Raw genomic sequence first — 22,431 nt, 5'->3', positions numbered from 1 at the left:
TACTGGTACATAATCTAGACTAAAAGTGCTATGGGAAAGATGTAATGTCAGAGATGCCATCTTTCAGATGAAACATTAAACCTAGGCTTTTTAAGTCTTTTCACATCAATCAAAGGAATCTAAAGCACTATTTGAAGTACAGAAAGGGGTTGTCCTAGTATCACAACCAGAAATTTTCTTCAATTAACATTATGAAAGAGGATTATTCTGCAAATTTGATGTTGTGCTTCCTTTCATCATGGCAGTACTTGCATTTCAAAGGTTCATCAGAATTTATACATGCAAGTTAGTTGTGGAATAAACACAATAAAATGGCATATTTCAAGAGGTGAAATTTGAAAATAATGCACTGCAGAAAGAAAAAGTAAAACTGAAAATCTATGAACATATTTCACTGCAATAATTTTATAGCTAAACAAGCATTTCTAAAGGAGTATATATGATTAGGCAAACTGTTCTATAGTTTTGATGCAGTGTTCAGCTATTTATAAACTGGTGATAATAGATTTGTATGCCATATGGCTGAATGATGGTAGCTTAGCAGTTCTAATTAAGTTAGATGTCCCAACTGAAGTACATGAACTTTAATATTGGAAATCCTTCAAGTTCAAATGATAACTCTAGAATATTCAGAATCTGTCTCACAATTGTCACTGCTTCGTACAATTTTCCAGCAGTAGGTAGTCACCAAATATTGGAGAATCCGCTAATATATTCATTTGATGAGGGATCATTTAAAAAAAATCTTAACATGCTGCATTTGCTCTTATTAAAATTTGCTCCACCATTCAAAGTGCTACATATACACCTTTGCATATAGTTGTTATGCATGAGATGGAATTGAGGTCATTCAGATATTTGCCTTCTTTGCCCCCAGTCGATGACAGTTCAAAAGAACATTAATAATAAGTTAAAGAATAACATTCCAAATAGCAATTACTATAACCAGAACTCAAATTCTGACAACACCAATTTACAATAAGAACTGAACATGGTAGAGTTTCCATTTTCCTTGAAGTTGTAGTATTCATAACATTGATATTTGAAACAACATTTGAATTAAACATTCCACTTGCATTGACTCAGATTTTTTTTTGGCAAACACTGAATTTACCAGTTCACTCCATTCCAGGATTCTATGTGGAATACAATGGCAAAGTCTAATTTTATCAGATTGCTCTGCATTTGCAATGGAATAATCACTTCTTGGATTCTGTTTTAAATTAGACCTACAGCATTGATGATCATCATGGTATCAAAGATCCATGGGCTCCATTGATTTCAATAGGGATCACAGGGCTTTAGATAGAGGATTGGAATGCTTTTTAAAATGATTAGCTTTTAATTACGGAAGGATTTTTAGGTATTGTTTTTCATATTTAATTGTTTATTTCTTTTACCATTAGATATTTATTTCAGTTGAAGGTTTGCCCATTGTCAAAGATTTCAAGGAGGTTTAAAGTAGGATTTCAGAGGTGCACCTGAAGTCTTTGATGCTGCCAGGCCACACCGTGGGAGTCCAGTACATTTAGAGGCCAACAAGGTTGGTCTTCTGCATCAAGCTCAGACAAGTATTGATGACAGGTGACAGTTTTGGACTGGGGGTCCATACGAACAAGATCTGGCCCACTTATTATGTGATCCGTAATACGCAAATGCTGCTTTTTACAGAATTAAATATTTTCTTTCTGAATAGCAGTTGGCATTAAATTTGGTACCAATTTAAGAATTATGGCAACACATATGTACTCAATTGACTTATGTTAAAAAATATATATTTGGACATGATTATTCAGCAAATTTAATTAGAAACATGGGAGTTGAGGGTATACAATTGCCTATATAAATTAAATGGCTGAATATTAGACACTGAAATATGCTCAAGACTTGTGATATTTCTATTAAAACATTGAGAGTAACTTCTTAAATTTCATTCTTTTTAAAATTTACCCCGTTTTTCTATTGTAACTCACTTATGAAATGATCTGCTCAGCCCAATGTCATCTTCTATTTTTTTTAATTGTCCAAATATTTATTTATTTCAAGTCTCAATAATGGTTATTAATCTTTACCAAATATAGTTTTAATACCAATAGAAGATGAAAATCAAGTACAAAGACAAAAAACAAAAAAATCTCAGTTATCTTTACAAACATAAAGACACAATGCCTTAATTTCTGCTTTAGTCGAAGGAAAGGAAATAATAAAGGAAATAAAACTTCAGTTAAAATAATCAATGTTAATCAGTTATTGTTGTATTTACTGATGTCAATGCATAGTCATAATTTTCTAAGCTGTATTTGTAATTGGCCATAATTTCTTAGAGGACTAAACTAAAGTTGAATTAATGTCTCTTTTAGTTTAGTCTGAAAAATTCAAATGAGACAACAATTAGGTAGAAGAACTGCAAGGCATCTGACTGCAAGTCCTGACAAAGGATTGTGAAGATTTGCTGAGTGGATCAATGCAGAAGAAAGATTGATCTCACTTCAGCAGTCTGAGATACCTGCCTGCTTCAAGCAGGCTTCAATTATACCAGTGCCCAAGAAGAACGTGGTAATCTACCTCAATGACCATTGTCCAATAGCACTTACTTCCATTGATTAAGTGCTTTGAGAGGTTGGTGATGAAACATATTCAATTCCTTTCTGAGAAATGGGATGGATCCACTCCAGTTTGCCTACTGGCACACCAGGTCTGAAGCAGATACCATTTCATTGGCTCTTCACTCAGCACTTGAACATCTGGACTGCAAAGATGGACTACAGCTCAGCATTCAAAACCATCATCCCCTCAATACTAATCAATAAGCTACAAGGCCTCAGCCTCAATACCTCCTTGAGGAATTGGACCCTTGATTTCCTCACTTGCCAGTCACTTCAGATTGGTAACAACAACTCTTCCACAATCTCCATTAGCACAGGTGCACCACAGGGCTGTGTGTTTAGCACCCTGCTCTACTCACTTTATACTTAAGACTGAGGTTAAATACTGCACTAATGCCATATTTAAGTTTGCTAACAACACCACTGTCATTGGCCAAATCAAAGGTGGTCATGAATCAACATATAGGCGACAGTCTGAAAATCTGGCTGAGTTGTCCCACAACAACAATCTCTCACTCAACGTAAGCAAGACCAAGGAGCTAATGATTGACCTCAGGAGGAGGAGGAAACCGAAGGTCCATGAACCATTCCGCAATGGGGTATCAGAGGTGAAGAGGGTTAGCAACTTTAAATTCCTCAGAGTTATTATTTTGGAGGCTGTATCTTGGGCCCAGCACACGAGTGCAATTATGAACAAAGTATGGCAGTGCCTGTACTTCCTGAGTAGTTTGTGAAGATTCGGTTTGACATCTGAAACTTTGACAAACTTCTATAGTTATGTACTGGATAGTATATTGACTGATTGCATCACAGTCCAGTATGAAAACACCAATGCCTTGAATGGAAAATCCTACAAAAAATAGTAGTTAGGGCCCAGTCCATCACAGGTAAAACTATTGGGCATATCTGCACAGGGTGCTATCACAGGAAAGCAGCATCCATCGTCATGGACCCCCATCACCCAGGTCATGCTCTCTTCTCACTAATGCCATCAGGAAGGTAGTATAAGAGCCTCAGGACCCACACCACCAGGTTCAGCAACAGTTGTTACCCCTCATCCATCAGGTTCTTGAGCCAGAGGGGATAACTTCACTCACCCAATCACCGAACAGTTCCCACAAACTAAGGGCTCACTTTCAAAGACTCTTCATCTCAGGTTCTCATTAATATGTATGTATTTATTTATTTTTCTTTTGTATTTGCACAGTTTGTTGCCGTTTGCACACTGGTTGGTTGTCTCTCTCATTAGGTGTTTTTTTCACTGATTTTATTATGTTTCTTGGATTTACAGTGCATGCCCACAAGAAAACAAATTTCAGGGTTGTATATGGTGACACCTATGTACTTTGATAGCAAATTTACTTTGAAATTGAGTTATATATACTGTGTTGTGCACCTTAGTCTAGAGGAACATTGTTTCGCTTGGTGGTATTCATCTATACAGTTGAATGACAATAAACTTGAATATGAATGGTCTGGATAATAAACTTTGATCAATTTTTATTTTAGTTGTGAACCTAACTGTTATAATTATATTCGACAAATTATTACTCCATTTGCTTTGTCTATTTGTTCTCTTGATGCAAATTCTTAACATTTACATTATTTATAAAACTTACCAGTTTCACAGTGGAATGATGGCAAAATAATGGCTAATATTGAAACAAACCATTATTTATACAGAAAGTCAATAACTTTTGTGTGAAGGTTATATGAACAACTAACACAAATGTTATAGACCCCTACCATTAATCAAGGGGTCTGTGGATCCCAAGTTGAGACCCCCGGTCTAAAAGATATTCATATCGCAGTTGTGAAAATAACATTTCTGTATCTGCCTCACTGCTGATATATACTAACTCATGACTTACGGTATATGTATGATTTATTAAACATGCTACAGAAATATAATTAGTAGAAAATATTAATTAGTGACAATCTTCTTCAATTACACTGTAAAGTTGACATTTATTTTCAATTTCAGTTTTAAAATGTGATTTTTTTGTATTCATTCATTTCCTTCTTATCATTTAATATAATTGTTCCATTTTTTAAATCAATTTCCAATTCACAATCTTTTAATCATCTTCCTTTGCTGTCCTTCCCCTGTTAATTCAGTCTTCAGTCTAATTTTTTTTACACATGTTGATTGAGGAGATCACTCACAGTTGCCCAATTTCCCTAACTGTACCATCTTAAATCAAAACGTGTGAAATATTGATGACATCTGTGGTTTAAAGTACTGCTATGGGATATTCTTGTGTACTTTTCCTTGGTATGTGCAACTGACAAAAGTAGAAAGAAGAGCTACCTCGGCAAAGTAGTGAGAAGAGCTACCACACCACCTAATCAAGCAATATGTTATATCGATAAATCATTTACACAAGTGCTACACCTGCAAGTAACAGATCCGACAACTGAAGCATCAGTGAAAGAATTCATTTCCACTTTCGTTAATATCTGAGTCACATTGTAGTTGTGGTTCTGATTCCTTAAGTACATTATTTCTTCTTCTAACTCAAACAAATTGAGCTCAGATGGAAGAATGAAAAGGACTCACTTGTTAATTTCCAAGGAATGAATGCCATATTTACTATCAATGACGTACTTCCCAGGGTCAGTGTAGATATTAACGGGCACATTGTTTTTGTACCTGAGTGGTAAAAATAAAAACAGTGTTAATATTTAATCTTTGCATGTATTTAGCAATTTTTCCCAATCTCAAACACAAAATATACATGCGATGCTTAAACTGTAATCTATAGATAGAAAGCAGGAATCTACAGGTCAATTGTCTTAATATCAAGCCGAAGAAAATGTTGAAGGCCATTATTAAAGACATTTTTGAAGATAACCCAGAAAATGTCAAGGTAATCTGGCAAAGTCAACAGAGTTTTGTGAAAAGGAAATTATATTTGCCCGATTTATTGGAGTTGTTTAAAGAAGTTACAAGCATGTTGGATAACAGAGTATCAGAAGATATACTACACTTACTGTAGATTTCCAGAAAGCACTTGCTAAGGTATTGTATTAAAGTTTATTGTGGAAAATAAAAGCTCATGTTAATAGAAGACATGGACAGAAAATTATCTGGCTAACAGAAAACTGATAATTTTCTGGTTGACAAAGAATCTCTTGGCAATCAAAGAATTTCTTTGACTGCAAAGATGTAATGAGTAGCATACCACAATATTTTTTGATTCCACAGGGTTTGATTCCCACCCCTGAGCACATTCTCCCCATGACAGTGTGGGTTTCCTCCTGTTGCTCTGGTTTCCTCCCACATTCCAAAGATGTACAGTTAGGGCTAGTGAGTTGTGGGTGTGCTGTGTTGGCTCCAGAAGCTTTGCAACACTTACAAGCTGCTCAGCACAATCCTTGCTGATTTGATTTGATGCAAAATAATGCATTTCACTGTATGTTTTGATGTCCACGTGACAAATACAACTAATCTTTTCATCTTTAAATGGTGCATACAGTGGGAAAATGGGAAATGTCCATTTTACCAGGAAAAATAAAAAGATGCAAGTTTTCTCAAATAAAGTGGCAGAGGCATTTTAAGTTTAAGGGAAATTGTCAACCAAACATAGAACATAAACCGAGGTAAAAAAGTTCACATCATTACATCACGACCGGGTTCTCTTAAAGTGAACTCCAACTCAATGTTGGTGGTTGTGAATTATGCATATGCTTCCACCCTTTACATTACCCGAAAGGAACCATTTATTTTAGTAGTGGGAAACTACAAAGCTCTAAAATGCAGGGTATCATGATGACCTAGTGCACGATTTTCAAAAGGCTAGTTGTCAGGTATAGTGAGTAATTAGGAAGGCTAACAAAATATTACCATATACTACAGGAGGAAATGAATGCAAATTTGAAGAGATTATGCTTTAGGTGCATAAGACACTGTTGACACCACAATCTAGAATATTATATTTAATATTGATCACCTTATTTTTGGAAAGATGTAAATGCATTTGAAGTGATTCGGAGAAGGTCTACTTGACTAATACTTGGAATGAGCAGGTTGTTTCATGATGAAAGACTGGATGGGTTAAGTTTGTTTCTTCCGAAGTTCAGTGGAGTAGTGAATATTTATTGGAAATGTAAAATCCTGGGGCTGCTTGACAGGGAGAGTGTTTGCTTTTGTGGGAGAATCTAGGAAAAGGGACAGGTCACTATTTAAAAATAAACAGTTGTTAATTTAAGGCAAAGATAGGGCGATTTTTTTTCTTTCAGTAGGTGACAAATCTTTGAAAATTTTCTTCAAATGGCAGAGAAAGTAGGGGCTTTGAATATTTTTAAAGCAGAGGTAAATGGATTCTCAATGAGCACAGGGATACAAGTATAATGGGGTAGATGGGAAAGTAAAATTAATGTTACAGCTAGGTCAACTGTGATTTTATTGAATGGTGGAATAGACTTAAGGTGCTGATATGTATAATAAATATTTGCATGCTCATATGTATAATAAATACAAAAGGAAATGATACTTCAACTAAATTCCCCCCAAAAAACCCAGATCAAATAAAGGTGTTTTTCAATATGATACTACAACATTGTATGAAGAAATATGTTTCACTTTTGTTCCCTGATGTAGCTCAGTAAATGGCACTTCTGTCTCTGAATCAGAAGAAGGAGGGTACAAGTCCTATCCCAGTGGCTTGACCACTAGAATCTAGGCTGATGCCCCAATTCACCACTGAAGAAATGCTGCACTGCTGCAGATGCTATCCCTTAGATAATGCATTGAAACCAATATCCTGTCTGCCCTCCCAGGTTGAAATGAAAGATCCCTCAGCACTAATTTAAAGATGGGAAGCAAATTTATTTCCAGTGTTCTGGCTAATATTCACTCCTCAGTCAACATCACTGGAACAGATTATCTGGTGATGATCACAGTGCTATTTGTGGGAACCGGCTGCATTTATATTGGCTACATTACAACAGTGATTACACTTCAGAAGTATTCTGTTGGCTTCAAGGAGCACTGGGATGTTATGAAGTTCTGAGCATTATAGAAATGAAAGCTCTTCATTATTTTAATTCTTGTTCCCAATTCTCTTAACTTTGACAAGATCACTGCTCCCTGTGCTCAGGCGTTGAAGATTTACAGCAGCTAGCAATTAGTAGAATAACACACAAAATGCTGAAGGAACTCAGCATTCCAGACAGCATCTATGGAAAAAAGTACAGTCGACATTTCGGACCGAAAAGTGAACTGTACTTTTTCCATTGATGCTGCCTGGCCTGCTAAGTTCCTTCAGCATTTTGTGTGTGTTGTTCGGATTTGCAGCATATGTGGAATTTCTCTTGTTAGCAATTAGCAGTAACCTCTATGTGGATTAAGCTTCCTGTTCACCTCAGGAAATGGTTAGGCTGGCCCTGTTGAAGGGAGAGCAGTGGATGTAGTCTATATGGATTTTTAGTAAGGCATTTGACAAGGTTCCCCATGATAAGCTCAGTCAGAAAGTCAGGAGGCATGGCCTCTTGGCTGGATGGATTCAGAATTGGTTTACCCACAGAAGGCAGAGGATGGTAGTAGATGGAGCATATTTTGTCTGAATGTCGGTGCTCGATGGTGTTCTGCAGTGATCTGTTATGGGATCCTTGCTCTTTGTAATTTTTATAAATGATTTGGATGAGGAAGCAGCAAGGTAATGTTGCAGCTCTCAGAATTCTGGTTAGATCACACTTGGAGTATCGTGTTCAGTTCTGGACGCCTCATTATAGGAAGGATGTGAAAGCTTTAAATTCAGAAAAGCAGATCATGTAAGGATATTCTTCAATATTGTACTGTACTATTTTATGGGGAAAGTAAAGAAAGATTGTGCAAGCTCGGGCTTCTTTCCTTAGTGCAAAAGAAGATGAGAAGTGACTGGTTAGAATTGCATAAGATAATTAAAGGCATTGATAGAATGGACAACCAGTGACTTTTTCCCCAGGGCATAAATGGTTAACAAAAGAGCACATAATTTTAAGGTGATGGGGGAAAGCGTAGGGGTATGTCAAAGGTAGGTTTGTGCGGTTTTTTTTTACACAGAGAGTGATGGGTGCATGGAATGTGCTGCTGGGTTGGTGGTAGAGGCAGGTACATTATGGATATTTGAGAGACTCTGAGATAGGCAGATGAATGAAAGAAATGTGGAGGACTATGTGGAGAGAGAATTAGAATGATCTTTGAGTAGGTTAAAAGATCGGCACAAATCATGGCCCAAAGAGCTTGTATTGTGCTGCAGTGTTCTATGTTCCAAGTTCCTCAGGAAGCACCTGGGTTTTTGTCATGCAATAAACCAACCAGGATTAAAAAAAGGTACAATTTTAACAGCAAATCATCACAACAGTATGGTAAAGCTTTAAGTACAATTAAAGTTACGCAGCCAGTACAAATCAAATATACACCTGAAGGGTATAACTTGCATCGATAACAAAGTATTTATCAATAAACATCCATCATCAAATTTAGTTTCCCTGCCTTCACACTAAGCTCAGGAATCAAGGCTGCTTCTTCTGTTCTGTGATATCAGATGGTCTAAACCTCAATTCATATCTCAATTTACCACCATAGCTGAACTAAGACTGAACTCATTATTGATCCACAAGGATATGTTCAGTCATTGTTTTGTACAGTACTTGTTAAATTTAATAATATTAGGAAGCAATATATCCTCAGGTTGAGCAATTAAGTCTAAAAGCAGAGAGAGAAAAACAGAACAAAAACAAAATCTAAGGAACCAAGTGCAATTAGTTTTGAAATCAATGATTAGGCAATTCCTACAATTGAAATTTAAGAACTTCCTTTCATTAAAACCCTTCTCAATCACAAAATATACTCTCAGTGGCCCCTTTATTAGGTACAGCTGTACACCTGCTCATTAATGTAATTATCTAATCAGCCAAATATGTTGCAAAAACTCAATACATAAACCTGAAAACATGGTCAAGAGGTCAGTTGCTGTTCAAACCAAATATCAGAATGGGGAAGAAACGTGATCCAAGTGACTTTGACCATGGAATGATTTTTGGTGCTAGATGGGGTGGTCTGAATATCTCAAACTGCTGATCTCCTGGGATTTTCACGCATAACAGTCTCTAGAGTTTATAGAGAGTGGTATGAAAAACAAAAAACATTCAGTGAGCAGCAATTCTGTAAGCAAAAACACCTTGACAGAGGTCAGAGGAGAACAGCTGGACTAGTCCAAGCTGCCAGGAAGGCACAATAACTCAAACAATGGTGTGTTACAAAGGTGGTGTGCAGAGGAGCATCCCTGAATGCACAGCATGTTGAACCTTGAAGTGGTTGGGCTATTGCAACAGAGGATCACATACATTCAGTGCCCATTACAGGAGATAGCTATTAAAGTGGCACTGAATATATATAGCATTCCACTAAAAGTGGAAATAAAATGCACTCAACTCACATTTTCCATTCAGATCAAAGTTGCTGGTGAACGCAGCAGGCCAGGCAGCATCTGTAGGAAGAGGTGCACCTCTTCCTACAGATGCTGCCTGGCCTGCTGCGTTGACTGCACCTCTTCCTACAGATGCTGCCTGGCCTGCTGTGTTCACCAGCAACTTTGATGTGTGTTGCTTGAATTTCCAGCATCTGCAGAATTCCTGTTGTTTTTTTCCATTCAGACTCGGGTAATATCAACCACGTGGAATTATGGAATCGTGCAGCACTGAAGAAAGTACTGAAGTACATTCTACTGTGCTATAATGGAGATATTTACCATGTGACTCGGGGTTCAGGCCATCCTGAGACAGTGCAATGTAGCTTCACATTCTGCTTTTCCCAGACTGTATGGGATCTAGGCTTGATTATAAATTCAGGCAAACGAAGCAGGCTGTCTTCTTTCAGTCTTTTGTGAAATTCTTCAGTCTCATGAATCTGAGGCAAGATAAATAAGAACATGATCCATATCCAGCACAAAATATTTGAGAATTACTGACATTAATATTTAAGTATTTTAATATCTATTTTCACAGATTAACTGAAATTTAGCAAAAGTAGCATTGGAGTACACAATTCAGCAAGATCATTACTTCAATATTTCTTTTTATAAAAACACTCTGCAAACAACTACAGACTGCAGATTACGAGAAGTTAACATGATGCAGGACAGTGTGCATGGATTTTTAACCAACTCCATTCAAAGTGGCCAAGAAACGGGCTTTAGAATTCATGCATATACTATTGTAGAGGCTCCTGTTTTAGAAGCTCTTAATATAATGTTTGATCTGACTTCGTTCAAGTTTTTTTGGCACAAGAACAGAGGATCTAGTTCTTTGCAACGTGATAATAAAGATACAAATTATTGTATTGCCAATAGAAATTGTCAAGTTCACCAATGGAAATAGGGACATTAGCTTCTTGGCACTAGTCTTATCCAAATCTAGTTAAATCTTTTCAAATTTTCCATGTTCTGATTAGATGTTCCCATTGATTGTAGGAGAGCTGTGTTAACAACTCTGAAAAACTTGAATATTGCTTCAACCTTACTGATTTAGCAGCATGGCAGAAAAATATGTTTGCTTCCCATCCTTGTATATTTAATTCTCAGAATTCAGGATCTCAGAGGTTACACAAAGAAGATACAAGATGTTTCCTGTTAACAGCTCCTGAGCATTCTATATGCAGTATATGGGCAAGAAAGGGCCAATTCTTCAGATCATTCAAGGATCTTAATGAGGATGGACAAAATTTCTCTCCTTTCCCCACTTCCAGTAAGGTAAGCTTTTGAGCCTGACCTTACTTCCATTGTTGAGTTTGTCCTTACTCCCAATGCCTGTTTCTCATGGCATGCCTAGAATACCGCCTCAGTTCAACATAGAAGATGTTTTACCTTGACATAGGCTTACACCTGGACAACTGTCTGTATCAACCCTAGAGCTTTAAAAGTTAAGAAGAGGACTGGTTTATTTCCAAGTCTGTTGTTCCCATTGGAGGACATTTTCCTTCAGACATCTTTTCCGTTTGAAGCTGCACAATATTCCTTACCCTCCATTGCTCTGTGCAATTCCTTTTTCAATGAACAATTGTTATGTTCTTCCAGACCCACCAACAATATTCAGCTCCCCCTCCAAACCATGTTAAAATGCTTTCACTCTTGGCTCCAAATGCCTATTGTGCCAATTCTGTTCTACTTAAAGGTGACTAACATGTATAACAGTGACTGTGGTATATTTTCTATCATTGTATCTTCAGTACCTCTACAGCATTCTGTGTGAAATATCATACCTTTTTCTTCCAGCAATTCCTTTGTTAGCTCCAATGTGCTTCAACACATAGTTCAATTTCTATCTTTTCTATTGTACCCAGCACATTTCATATGAGAGTTTCATTTCTAGTGCCTATACCACGAAGCATCATTGATGTTTCCCTGTATTCATCATCTAGTGTACATAATTCCCTCTAGTGGCAATCCCCATCAACATCATTAATTTGAAGACTGACAGAAGCTATTCAACATACAATCTGACATACGGTCATGGATGACACCAATGTTCACTGGGTCCAAAGCCATCCTATTCAGTGTCAGAATCATAATGTCATTGATCCTAATTCCACTCCTTTCTTGTGTATGCATTCAAAATCCTTATAATGATGCAAGACAGTACCTATGGAAAAAAATGACATCTCAGGCTGAAACTCTTCATCAGAATTGAAAAGGAAGAGGGCAGAAGCCAGAATAAAAGGGTAATGGAAAGGGAAGAAGCAAGATCAGGCAGGGGACAGATAAGGATGGGAGAGCAGGAGAGTGGGGGAGGGAGGAAGGTAATAGAGAGAAGCTTCCAGATGGGGGCGGGGGGGGGGCGCAGGTGGGTGGAGGTTCTAGGTGGGAACACCTAGAAGGCAGGAAAGTAATCTTCTCACATTATTCCCTCCCCCCCCCACCCCACCCCTACTCTCCTGCCTTCCCATTTCACCTGGATTCACTATTACCTGTCAGCTCCTGATCATCCCCATCAACAGTATCCTTTTAGTCTGGCTTCTGCCCTTTTCCTTTCAAGTCCCGATGAAGGATCTCAACCCAAAACATTGTTCATTTTCCTCCATAGATGCTGCCTGACCCACTGAGTTGCTCCTACATTTTGTGTGTATTGATAGAGGTACTTGGTCTCCATGTCCTACTGAATGTTGACACGAACTTACAAACCCACATCCATCCAAAGGGGTGCTTACATTTCTCAGTCACCTCCATCCCTGGTTAATACTCATTGTCTAAGAAAATACTGATGCCTGTGTCACCTCCAGACTTAATATTTTCACTAACTTAATTGTCAGTTTCCTATAATCACCCATTCATCCAAAACTCTCCAATCTCAGTTATTTTCCAAACAGTAAATCCCCTTTCTGCTTTTAAAAATTTATCCGTACTGATTTCACTTTCTCACTATCTATCATGAAGTTACACCGACTTCAATTTCTGTATCCTATAAGATTTCATCCTACCTTTAATCTTTTCCAATTCCACATTTCAGCTTGCATTGACATTTCATCTGCAATCACGATGGTTGCCATATGATCAGTGGTTAGCAACATTCTTCAGAAACCTGCCTGATCAGCTATTAATCAGCTGATTTCTATGCAATTTCTGCTCCATAATTCTCAAAATACAAAAAAAAGTAAATTGAAGAATAGATTTCTGACTCCCAACTGTATTTACCTTTTGCCTATGGTGTGGAAGAGAACTACCGTTGAAGTCCTGTTCATATGTTAGCACATGCTTGTAGAATAGAGTACGATAGTCATGATTGTGCTGGAGGTTAGATGTCAGCACATCTGACCTTTTGATCACCATTTAACTCAGCTCTGCTTCAGCAACAGAGATCAGTCATACAGATCAGGGGATGGCGAGGAGGGGGTTAAATTGATCGCTTTTTCCTTAATATTTTAATTAGTTAATGCTTTGTATTTTATAACAGCTAAATGCATTCTGAAAATTAATATAATTTTTTCTCAATGACTTTGATTATCAGAGATATTTGCATAAGGCCTTTAACAACCAGAACTGATAAATGTGTGTCAGAGCAGTTCAGAGACAGGGGTGCAGGAAACATTGCCTGAGGTCGAATTACCACTTACAGATGACATGGCACTGAGGGCACTCGTGCAAGCAAGATCCCAATCTCAATTAGACTTCTAAGGCCATAATGTTGCTAGCTACAGGGATTACGCGGAGAGCCACAAGATAATAAGACCATAAAACATTGGCGAGAATTAGCCTATTTGTCCCATCAAGTATGCTCTGCTATTCAATCACGGCTGATTTATTTCCCTCTTACCCCCATTCACACTGTTACTAATCAAGAACATATCATCTTCTGCTTTAAATATTCCCAATGACTTGGCCTCCACAGCTGTCTGTGGCAATTAATTCCACAGATTCATCACCCCGCCTCTGCCTGAAGAAATCCCTCCCCAGCTCTGTTTTAAAGGGACATTCTTTGATTGTGAAGCTGTGCCCTCTGCTCCTAGACTCTCCCATTTCATTGTGCTGAAAAACAACAAAATAAAGTTAGGATTGAAGTATTAAGTTCAGAACTTTAACTCTTTCAATTATAGAAAAGAGTTGGCTCATATTATAGGGTATTAAATAACAGCCATAAAACTGCTTTCTTCTAATTAAAATGGAGTTGGTAGTGCCAGGAGTAAGAAATGTACAAAGGACTTCCTTATAGAAATAAGGAAGTCCTTTGTACATTTCTTACTCCTGGCACTACCAACTCCATTTTAACTGTTGGGATACTCCTCATATTGATTAGCACATCTGTATAAGTTACAGAATATTAATAATAGAAAGCATTAACTTCATCCAGATGAACACATTAATTCATTTCTCCACTAGTTTGCCCTTGTTTGTGGTTTCTCACTCTAATCATTCCTATATAAATGCAGACATCCCACCCTGCAGAAACTCATTTCAGGGAGGTAGCACCATCAATTTGCGGGAGACTTCTGGGAGAGGTCTGAAATAGAGTAGCTCCTTAGCAGCTGGCCAGCTAGTTTAAATAACGTTAGCTATGCTAATGAACGAATGACACCTGTTAAACTTACCTCAACAGGTCTTTTACAGTCTTAACCCACCATAGGCAATAGAAAAGTCACTGTTGCAAACAGTGCAACGAGCAACACTGTCATTATTTTGACCCCTATTAGGCAGGGGTACACTTTAGTGTAGTCTGGGGTGATGTACGTTTTATATTTTTTTGGAACACTCTGCCATGGCGCACTGTTGCTCGTGCTCTCTCTCTCTCGTGGTCGCTCGCGCGCTCTCACTTGCCTTCTCTCTCGCTCTCTCTCCCTCTCTTACTCTCGCTCGCACGCTCTCTCTCATGGTCACTCTCACGCTCTCTCTTGCTTGCTTTCAAAAAATTGATTTCCGTGATATTGTATATAATTTGCGGGCATCAGGCAGCCACTATTAATATGCGGGAGATTACCGGAAGTTCCGAGAGATGTGGGATGGCTGTATATGCTCATTCACATGGCCCATCCATTAACGTTCAGTTACTGGACATTCCACTCTGGTCCAGTGTTCAAACGCCACTTCCTGTTGGTTGTTGCTCAGTAGCTGAGACATATAGGTGAGGCCCCGGGGCCAAAGATTTCACCACAACAAACCTGGGGGTATTTCATGCACACTTCAGACTTCCCTACTTGATCCCCACTCTGCATTAATTTTGAGGCTTCACCTTCCATTTTCAATATAAAGCAGATCTGGCAGTCACCAAAGTCTCCAGAAGAGACACTCTGGATGATGTTGAGAATCTTATGTCCACACATTCAGAGCACACGGCATCACAGCATTGAATACCGCAGCAGCAAATCACCTCCTAATTACCCACAGGCCCTATCAGATACCTTTTGTTTCATCTGCTGCAGGATTTGTCAGCCCTGAAAACCCAGAGAAATGGAGTGGAACCAAATAATCCTTGATTCTAAAGAACTATCTAACGTCTGTAGTCTGGATTGAATTTTTTTAATATATTCACCTGCTTATTCAGTGAAATGCGTTCAGCAGACTCCCGGATGGCTACTTTTCTTGACTTATGTACTGCAGTCCTTGCAATGTTATGTTCTTCACTAGTATCCTTTTGGAAGAGCTGAAACTCACCACCAAAGTATCCTTCTGACTGTTTGAGCTTTTCATCCTTTACAGCAATATTTCTGCTGACATGTTCGTGGCTAAACAAAGAAAACAGTGTATAAATATTACCCAATACTTCTATACATTGCTTTCCCACTATATTTCCCTTGTACATTGTAATGAGTTACTTAAATTTTATCTGACACTCTTCAGTAATTAAAGACAAGCTTCAAAATCATGCACATTGCTCATTGATTCGCAACTAATGTATTCATCTTAAATGTTAGGGCCTTAAAACTTAAAACTCAGAATTTTACAGCAGATGGTCAAGTTCAAAGTAAAATTTGAGTTCATTGTCATATGCACAAGTACATGTGTACACAGGTGCAATGAAAAACTTAATTGCAACAGGACCAAGGGCTCATAGCATCTTATAAGCAGTATTAACAAGAAAAACAAATTAAACATAGACTAGACACAACCTTTACAAAAAAATTAACACAATTGTATTGTGTATTTAATACTTCAATAATATTTAAGTAATATTGTAAATATGTTGTTTGATTAAGCATTCTTTGTTGTTTAAATAATTTATTATGAGTTATATGTAAAAGTATGTGAATGGCATATGTCATTAAACCACCACTTCATAAGTGCTCACCTCACTAACGTAAAATGAAGTACACGAGTTATCATTGGGCTCCTGTGTTTTTCTTTCAATTGATTTCTGGAGTTACAGTACATGACAAATTCGAACAAAGAAGTCAAAGTCTGTTTAAGTGCAAAGTGATCAAGGTGGACATAATGCTGCTAAACTGTAATGATTAGGGTTGTGTTGGTTGATTTGACAATCGAATGGTTGAAGGGAACCTATCATCCTATTATATCAATGCAGAATGAGACCTTGACCTGCACTGTGCACAATTTTGTTCTCTTCACGTGGCCAAGTGGTTAAGGCATTGGACTAGCGACCTGAAGGTCATGACTTCGAGCCCCAGCCGAAGAAACGTGTTGTGTCCTTGAGCAAGGCACTTAATCACACATTGCTCTGCGACGACACTAATGCCAAGCTGTATGGGTCCTGATGCCTTTCCCTTGGACAACATTGGTGTCGTGGAGAGGGGAGACTTGCAGCATGGGCAACTGCTGGTCTTCCATACAACCTTGCCAAGGCCTGCGCCCTGGAGAGTGAAGACTTTCCAGGTGCAGATCCATGGTCTCGCAAGACTAACTGATGTCTTTATTATTATTATTATTTGCATCGATATTATTCTATAGCACAAAATCTTGCCAGGTAAGTGGAGTATTTATATTTCAGAATGATTAGGAAGTGAAAACTGGTGTCCTGATATCCAAGATGATCATAGGGTTAGAGAAGAATGCAGATGAGATCTTATGACATGAGAAATTGGATTACAATTGGTTGATTGTACACTCTGATACTGTATAGTACCGGTTCAAACATGTTCTATCCATGACCATTTGAAATGACTGCAAGCTGAAACGACATCTAATACCCTTCTCACAATAACAATTGAGCTATAAGGAAAGGTTTGTTGGCCAATTCCAAATATATGAAGATATTTCTACTGGCTTCACTCTGCATTCTTGACAAAGGGAATCTGCATCTGTTAACTCTTCAAGACCCTTATCAAAACTCAGGCAATAACAAAAATTTCTGGCTGTGGTTTTCATAGAAATATAGAATAGTACAGCACATTACAGGCTCTTCGGCCCACAAAGTTGTGCTGACCCTCAACCCTGCCTCCCATACAACCCCCCACCTTAAATTCCTCCATATACCTGTCTAGTAGTCTCTTAAACTTCACGAGTGTATCTGCCTTCACCACTGACTCAGGCAGTGCTTTTCATGCTTTTAAGCAATTCAGAAGTCTATCAATTAGATACACTTGGTAATACAGCTGCATGTCCCCTTTTGCTGCAACCTTTTTCCAATTACATCATTTGTTAAAGTGGGGCTCTGTGTCTTCATCTGATTCTGACAATGTGCCTGAATCTGTCCATTCTTGTAAAGGTCACTCAAATTAGAACAATATGGCTTTGTGCTTCTCAGCTTTCTTTATTATTGTAGCAAATAAATATCAGCTTTTACTTTCAACATTTAGATAATTCTCAGGGGAAAAGGCATACAAGCATGAGACAGATCAGGTGGTTGAGTGGTGTCTCAACAACCTTGCACTCAAAGAAAATAAGAGCAAGGAATTGATTGTGGAATTCAGGAAGGGGAAGTCGAGAAAACACACCAATAGAGGGATCAGCAGTGGAAGAGGTGAGCAGTTTCAACTTATACCATAAAACACAGGAGTAGAATTATGTCACTTAGCCCATCAAGACTGCTCCACCATCCATCATGGCTGATTTATTATCCCTCTCAATCCTATCCTCCTGCCTTCTCCCCATAGCCTATTGGAGACCTGAATAATCAAGAACCGATCAATCCCGCTTTAAATATACTCAGTGACTTGGCTTCCACAGCCATCTGTGGCAATGAATTCCACAGATTCACTACCCTCTGGCTAAAGAAATTCCTCCTCCTTTCTGATCTAAATGGACATCCCTCTACTGAGGCTGTGTACTGGTTCTTTATTTAACTACTATACCAAACGTCCTCCCACATCCACTTTACTCAGACCTTTCAACATTAGATAGGTGTCAATAAGATGCCCCTTCATTCTTCTAAACCTGAGCTGGTATAGGCCAAAGACATCTGTTCATTCTTGTGAACCTCCTCTGGATCTTCTCCAATGCCAGCACATCTTTTTTTAGGTAAGGAGCCCAAAATTGTTCAGAATACTCAAAGGGTGAGTTCTACCATAATGTGATCATTGTCTCCTAAGGATTCCTTTACCTTAAACTCCCTAATCAAATCTGGTTCATTACACAACACCCAATCCAGAATTGCTTTCTCCTAATGGGCTCAACCACAACCTGCTCTACAAAGCCATCTCATATGCATTCTACGAGTTCCCTCTCTTGAGATCCAGCATCAACCTGACTTTTATAATCTATCTGCATATTGAAGTTCCCATCACTATTGTAATGTTGTCCTTTTTACATGTCTTCTCTATCTCCTGTTGTAATTTGTATCTCTCATCCTGACTACCATTCGGAGGCCTGTATATAACTCCCATCAGGGTCTTTTTACTCTTGCAGCTTCTTAACTCTGCTTACAAGGGTACTACATCTTCTGATCCTACATAATGTCACTCCTTTCTTGGAATTTGATCTGGTAGGTTGTATCCAAAGTGAGATACTTCTTATTGGGGGAATGGCCACAGGGGTACTGCCTACCTATTTTTTTTCCCTCTCCCGACAGTTATCCAGGCTGTCAACAAACCTTCAGATCTATCCTGGGTCCAACATATGGATAGAAAGAAGGCATGACAGCAGCTCTATAGTTTTAGGAGTTTGAGGTGATTTGGTATGTCAAAGACTCCAGCAAATTTCTTCAGATGTACCATGGATAGCATTCTAACTGGTTGCATTACCATCTGGGATGGAGGGGCGACTTTATAGAATTGGTAAAAGCTGCAGAGGGTTGCTCACTGAGCCAGCTTCATCATGGGCATTAGCCTTCCCAGCATTCAAGATACCTTCAAAAGACAATGCCTCAAAAAGGCTGCATCCATCATCAAGGGCTCCCATCAACCAGGACATGCCATCTTACTGCTACCATCAGGGAGGAGGTACAGGAGCCTGAAGACACACACTCAACATTTTAAGAACAGCTTCTTATGTTCCACAATCAGATTTCTGAATTGACAATGAACCAACTCATGAACAGTACCTCACTATATTGCTCTCTGTTTGTACAATTTAATTTAATTTTTCATATATTTATTGTAATTTATAGTTTTATGTATTGCAACGTACTGCTGCCACAAATCAACAGATTTCACGACATATGTCAGTGATATTAAACCTGAAAAACAATTCCATGCATTTTCTCTGAATTTACAGAAGGCAATTTCAGCTCTCAGTCTCTTACTTAAGGGATTATAAGTATAAATGTACATGTTGCATCATTGTGAACTAATTAAATCTAAGTTCCCAGGAATTTCTTGCTTGTCCTATGCTGTGTACTATTCATTGCATCATTTATTTTGCTTATTTCCTCATAATTGCTGTAAAGGTAATATTTTTGCAGAATCTGAATATGCTAAAGACCTGAGGATTCCTTGCACTTCAATTGTAATTTATTTACTTGCGATCCACATGCATCTATTTTTAGGCAAGTTTAAACTACTTAGTCATAAAGTTCTTGAAAATTGAAACGTGCTCTTCAGCCCAATATCTCTGCTCAAATATCGTATAGCACTAATCCCAAATATTTCTCCACAACTTCCCATCAAGTATTGCCAGATTCTAACACACTCCCACAGACATCACAGAGGAAATTTGCTATGGCCAATTAAATCACCAATGTGCACGGCTTTGAGATATGGGAGGAAGTCAGAACTCTCAGGAAAAATATGATAATGTCACACAGAAAGAACCAGAAATCAGGATTGAGCTCAGGTTGCAGGATTTGTGAAGCAGCAGTTCTTTTAGCTGTGGTATTTGTGATGCCCCTTTCTGGTAGAAATGTCTTCTTGCTTCCTGTGCAGCTGTCTGAACGGTTCTAATAGTAAAACTACTTCTTCAGCACTTGTGGTTTTTACTGCATGTTCTTCATTGCATTGACAATAATCTAGTAATATATTATCTATTGAAAGACCTATGGTGCTAACTACACACCATGCAGTTATTTTAAGGAGGAGTAAAAGAGATTTGATTATCAAATATTCCAGCTATTCCTTATCCAAAACATTGTTGAACACATGCATGTGATATAGTTTGGTGAAAACATTGGTTCTTGCCAAGTCTGCATATAAATCCTGTGAAGTAGGCAATGGTTTTTGTTAGTCATCAACTGTCTGCTTCAATGTCACCTTGTATCACAACACAATTCAACAGTTTTGTTCACTGTACATATCACTGCAATTCCTATTGAACAGTCAGCATAGATTATCTTCACTAGGACTCTATTTTATTAGAACTTATTTCACCTTCCTCCAGCTATTCTTTAATACATATCCAGCAGGTCAAAACCTCCACAGACTGGTTTTGCAGTTGTATTGATAAGGATGAGCATTCATGATTGTATCTTTGAATATTTCTCCATAATTACCTAGTAGTAAAATAGACAGCAGACTAGACATTGAAGATGGCTATCAAAAACTACGGAGGCATCCTAATCAGTAAGTAGCCCATGGAATGGCAAATGGAATTTAATTTGGATAAGTGTGAAGTATTGCATTTTGGAAAATCAAATCTGGATAGGACATGCATGGTGTATGGCAGAGCCCTGTCAAGTGTAGTAGGGATCTTGGAGTATTTGTACATGGTTCATTCAAAGTGGATTTCCAAGTAGACAGACTGGTGAAGAAGCTTTTGGCATATTGCTTTCATTAATCAGGACATTGGGTATAAAAGATGAGAGATCACGGTGCAGTTGTACAGGGCACTTGGAGTACATGGTTCAGTTATCTTGTTCTATGAAAAATGTTATTAAACTGGAAAGAGACCAGGAAAGATTTGCAAAGATACTCCCAGGACTTGAGGGACTGAGTTATAGGCAGTGGTTGGACAAGTTAAGACTTTATTCCATAAAGCATCAGAGACCAAGAGGTGATGTTTTTGAGGTGTATAAAATCATGAAGATTTATAGATAGGATGAATGCACTCAGTCTTTCTCACAGAGCTGGGAAATCAAGAACTAGAGAACATAGATTTAAGGGGTAATATCTAAAATGATCTTGAAGGGCAACTTTAAAAAAAAACACCGAGGGTGGTAGTTATGTGGAACCTGCTGCCAGAGGAAGTGGCTGAGATGGGTACAATAATAATGCTTAGACATTGGATGGGTACAAGGATTGCAAAGGTTTAAAAGGATTAAGTGCTGGCAAACTAGACTGTCTTGGATGGGAAATCTTAGCATGGGTCATAGTACATAGAACATGGAACATAGAATATTGCACAATAGTACAAGCTCTTCAGCCCATGATGCTGCACAATCTTTTTAACCTACTTTACGAGCAATCTAACCCTTCAATTCACACATAGCCTTCCATTTTTTTAATTCAGGTGCCTATCTGAGAGGTTCTCAAATGTTCCTATCATATTTGCCTCAAGCACCACATTGGCAGTGCATTGCATGCACCCACCACTGTGCAAAAAAAGTACCCCTGACATCCCTCCATATTTTCCTTCAATCACTTGAAGTTTTGCACCTCAATTAAGTCACCTCTCATCGTTCTTCCTCCAAAGAGAAAAACCTATTTTCATAAGCCATGTTCTTCAATCTAGAATGCATCCAGGCAAATCTCCTATACACCCTCCCTGAAGCTTCCATGTCCTTCCTATAATGATGTGACCAGAAATGAACAGAATACTCCAAGTGTAGTCTAACCAGTGTGTTAAAGAGCTGCAAATTTGCCTTGCAGCTCTTAAATTCAATTCCCTGACAAATGAAGGCCAATACACCATGGAAATTCTTAAATACCCTATTAACTTGTGTGACATCTTTGAGAAATCTCTGGACATAGACCCCAAGATGCCTCTGTTCCTCCACACTGTCTGGAATCCTGCCATTAACCCTGTATTCTGCCTTCAAGTTTGACCTTCCGAAGTGCATCATTTCACACTTATCCAGATTGAACTCTATC

The 22,431-nt window shown here is 38.2% G+C and overlaps 1 protein-coding gene across 4 annotated transcripts in view; it reads right to left on the bottom strand.

Annotated features, from left to right (window-relative positions):
• myom1b (myomesin 1b) overlaps positions 1-22,431 on the bottom strand; it is a 187,441-nt gene that overhangs the window by 150,474 nt on the left and 14,536 nt on the right. For all 4 annotated transcript variants that reach the window (XM_063062392.1, XM_063062401.1, XM_063062408.1 and 1 more), the window contains exons 3-5: positions 15,609-15,801; positions 10,343-10,500; positions 5,167-5,259 (exon numbers count right to left, since the gene is read on the bottom strand). In XM_063062392.1, coding sequence (XP_062918462.1) covers positions 5,167-5,259; positions 10,343-10,500; positions 15,609-15,801 — 444 coding nt within the window. The remainder of the gene's footprint in view (positions 1-5,166; positions 5,260-10,342; positions 10,501-15,608; positions 15,802-22,431) is intronic.

This window comes from Mobula hypostoma, chromosome 1 (assembly GCF_963921235.1).
Source record: "Mobula hypostoma chromosome 1, sMobHyp1.1, whole genome shotgun sequence".
NCBI classification, from domain to species: Eukaryota; Metazoa; Chordata; class Chondrichthyes; order Myliobatiformes; family Myliobatidae; genus Mobula; species Mobula hypostoma.
The sequence above is the reverse complement of the archived record's forward strand: the minus strand, read 5'-3'. Positions and strand labels throughout refer to the sequence as shown.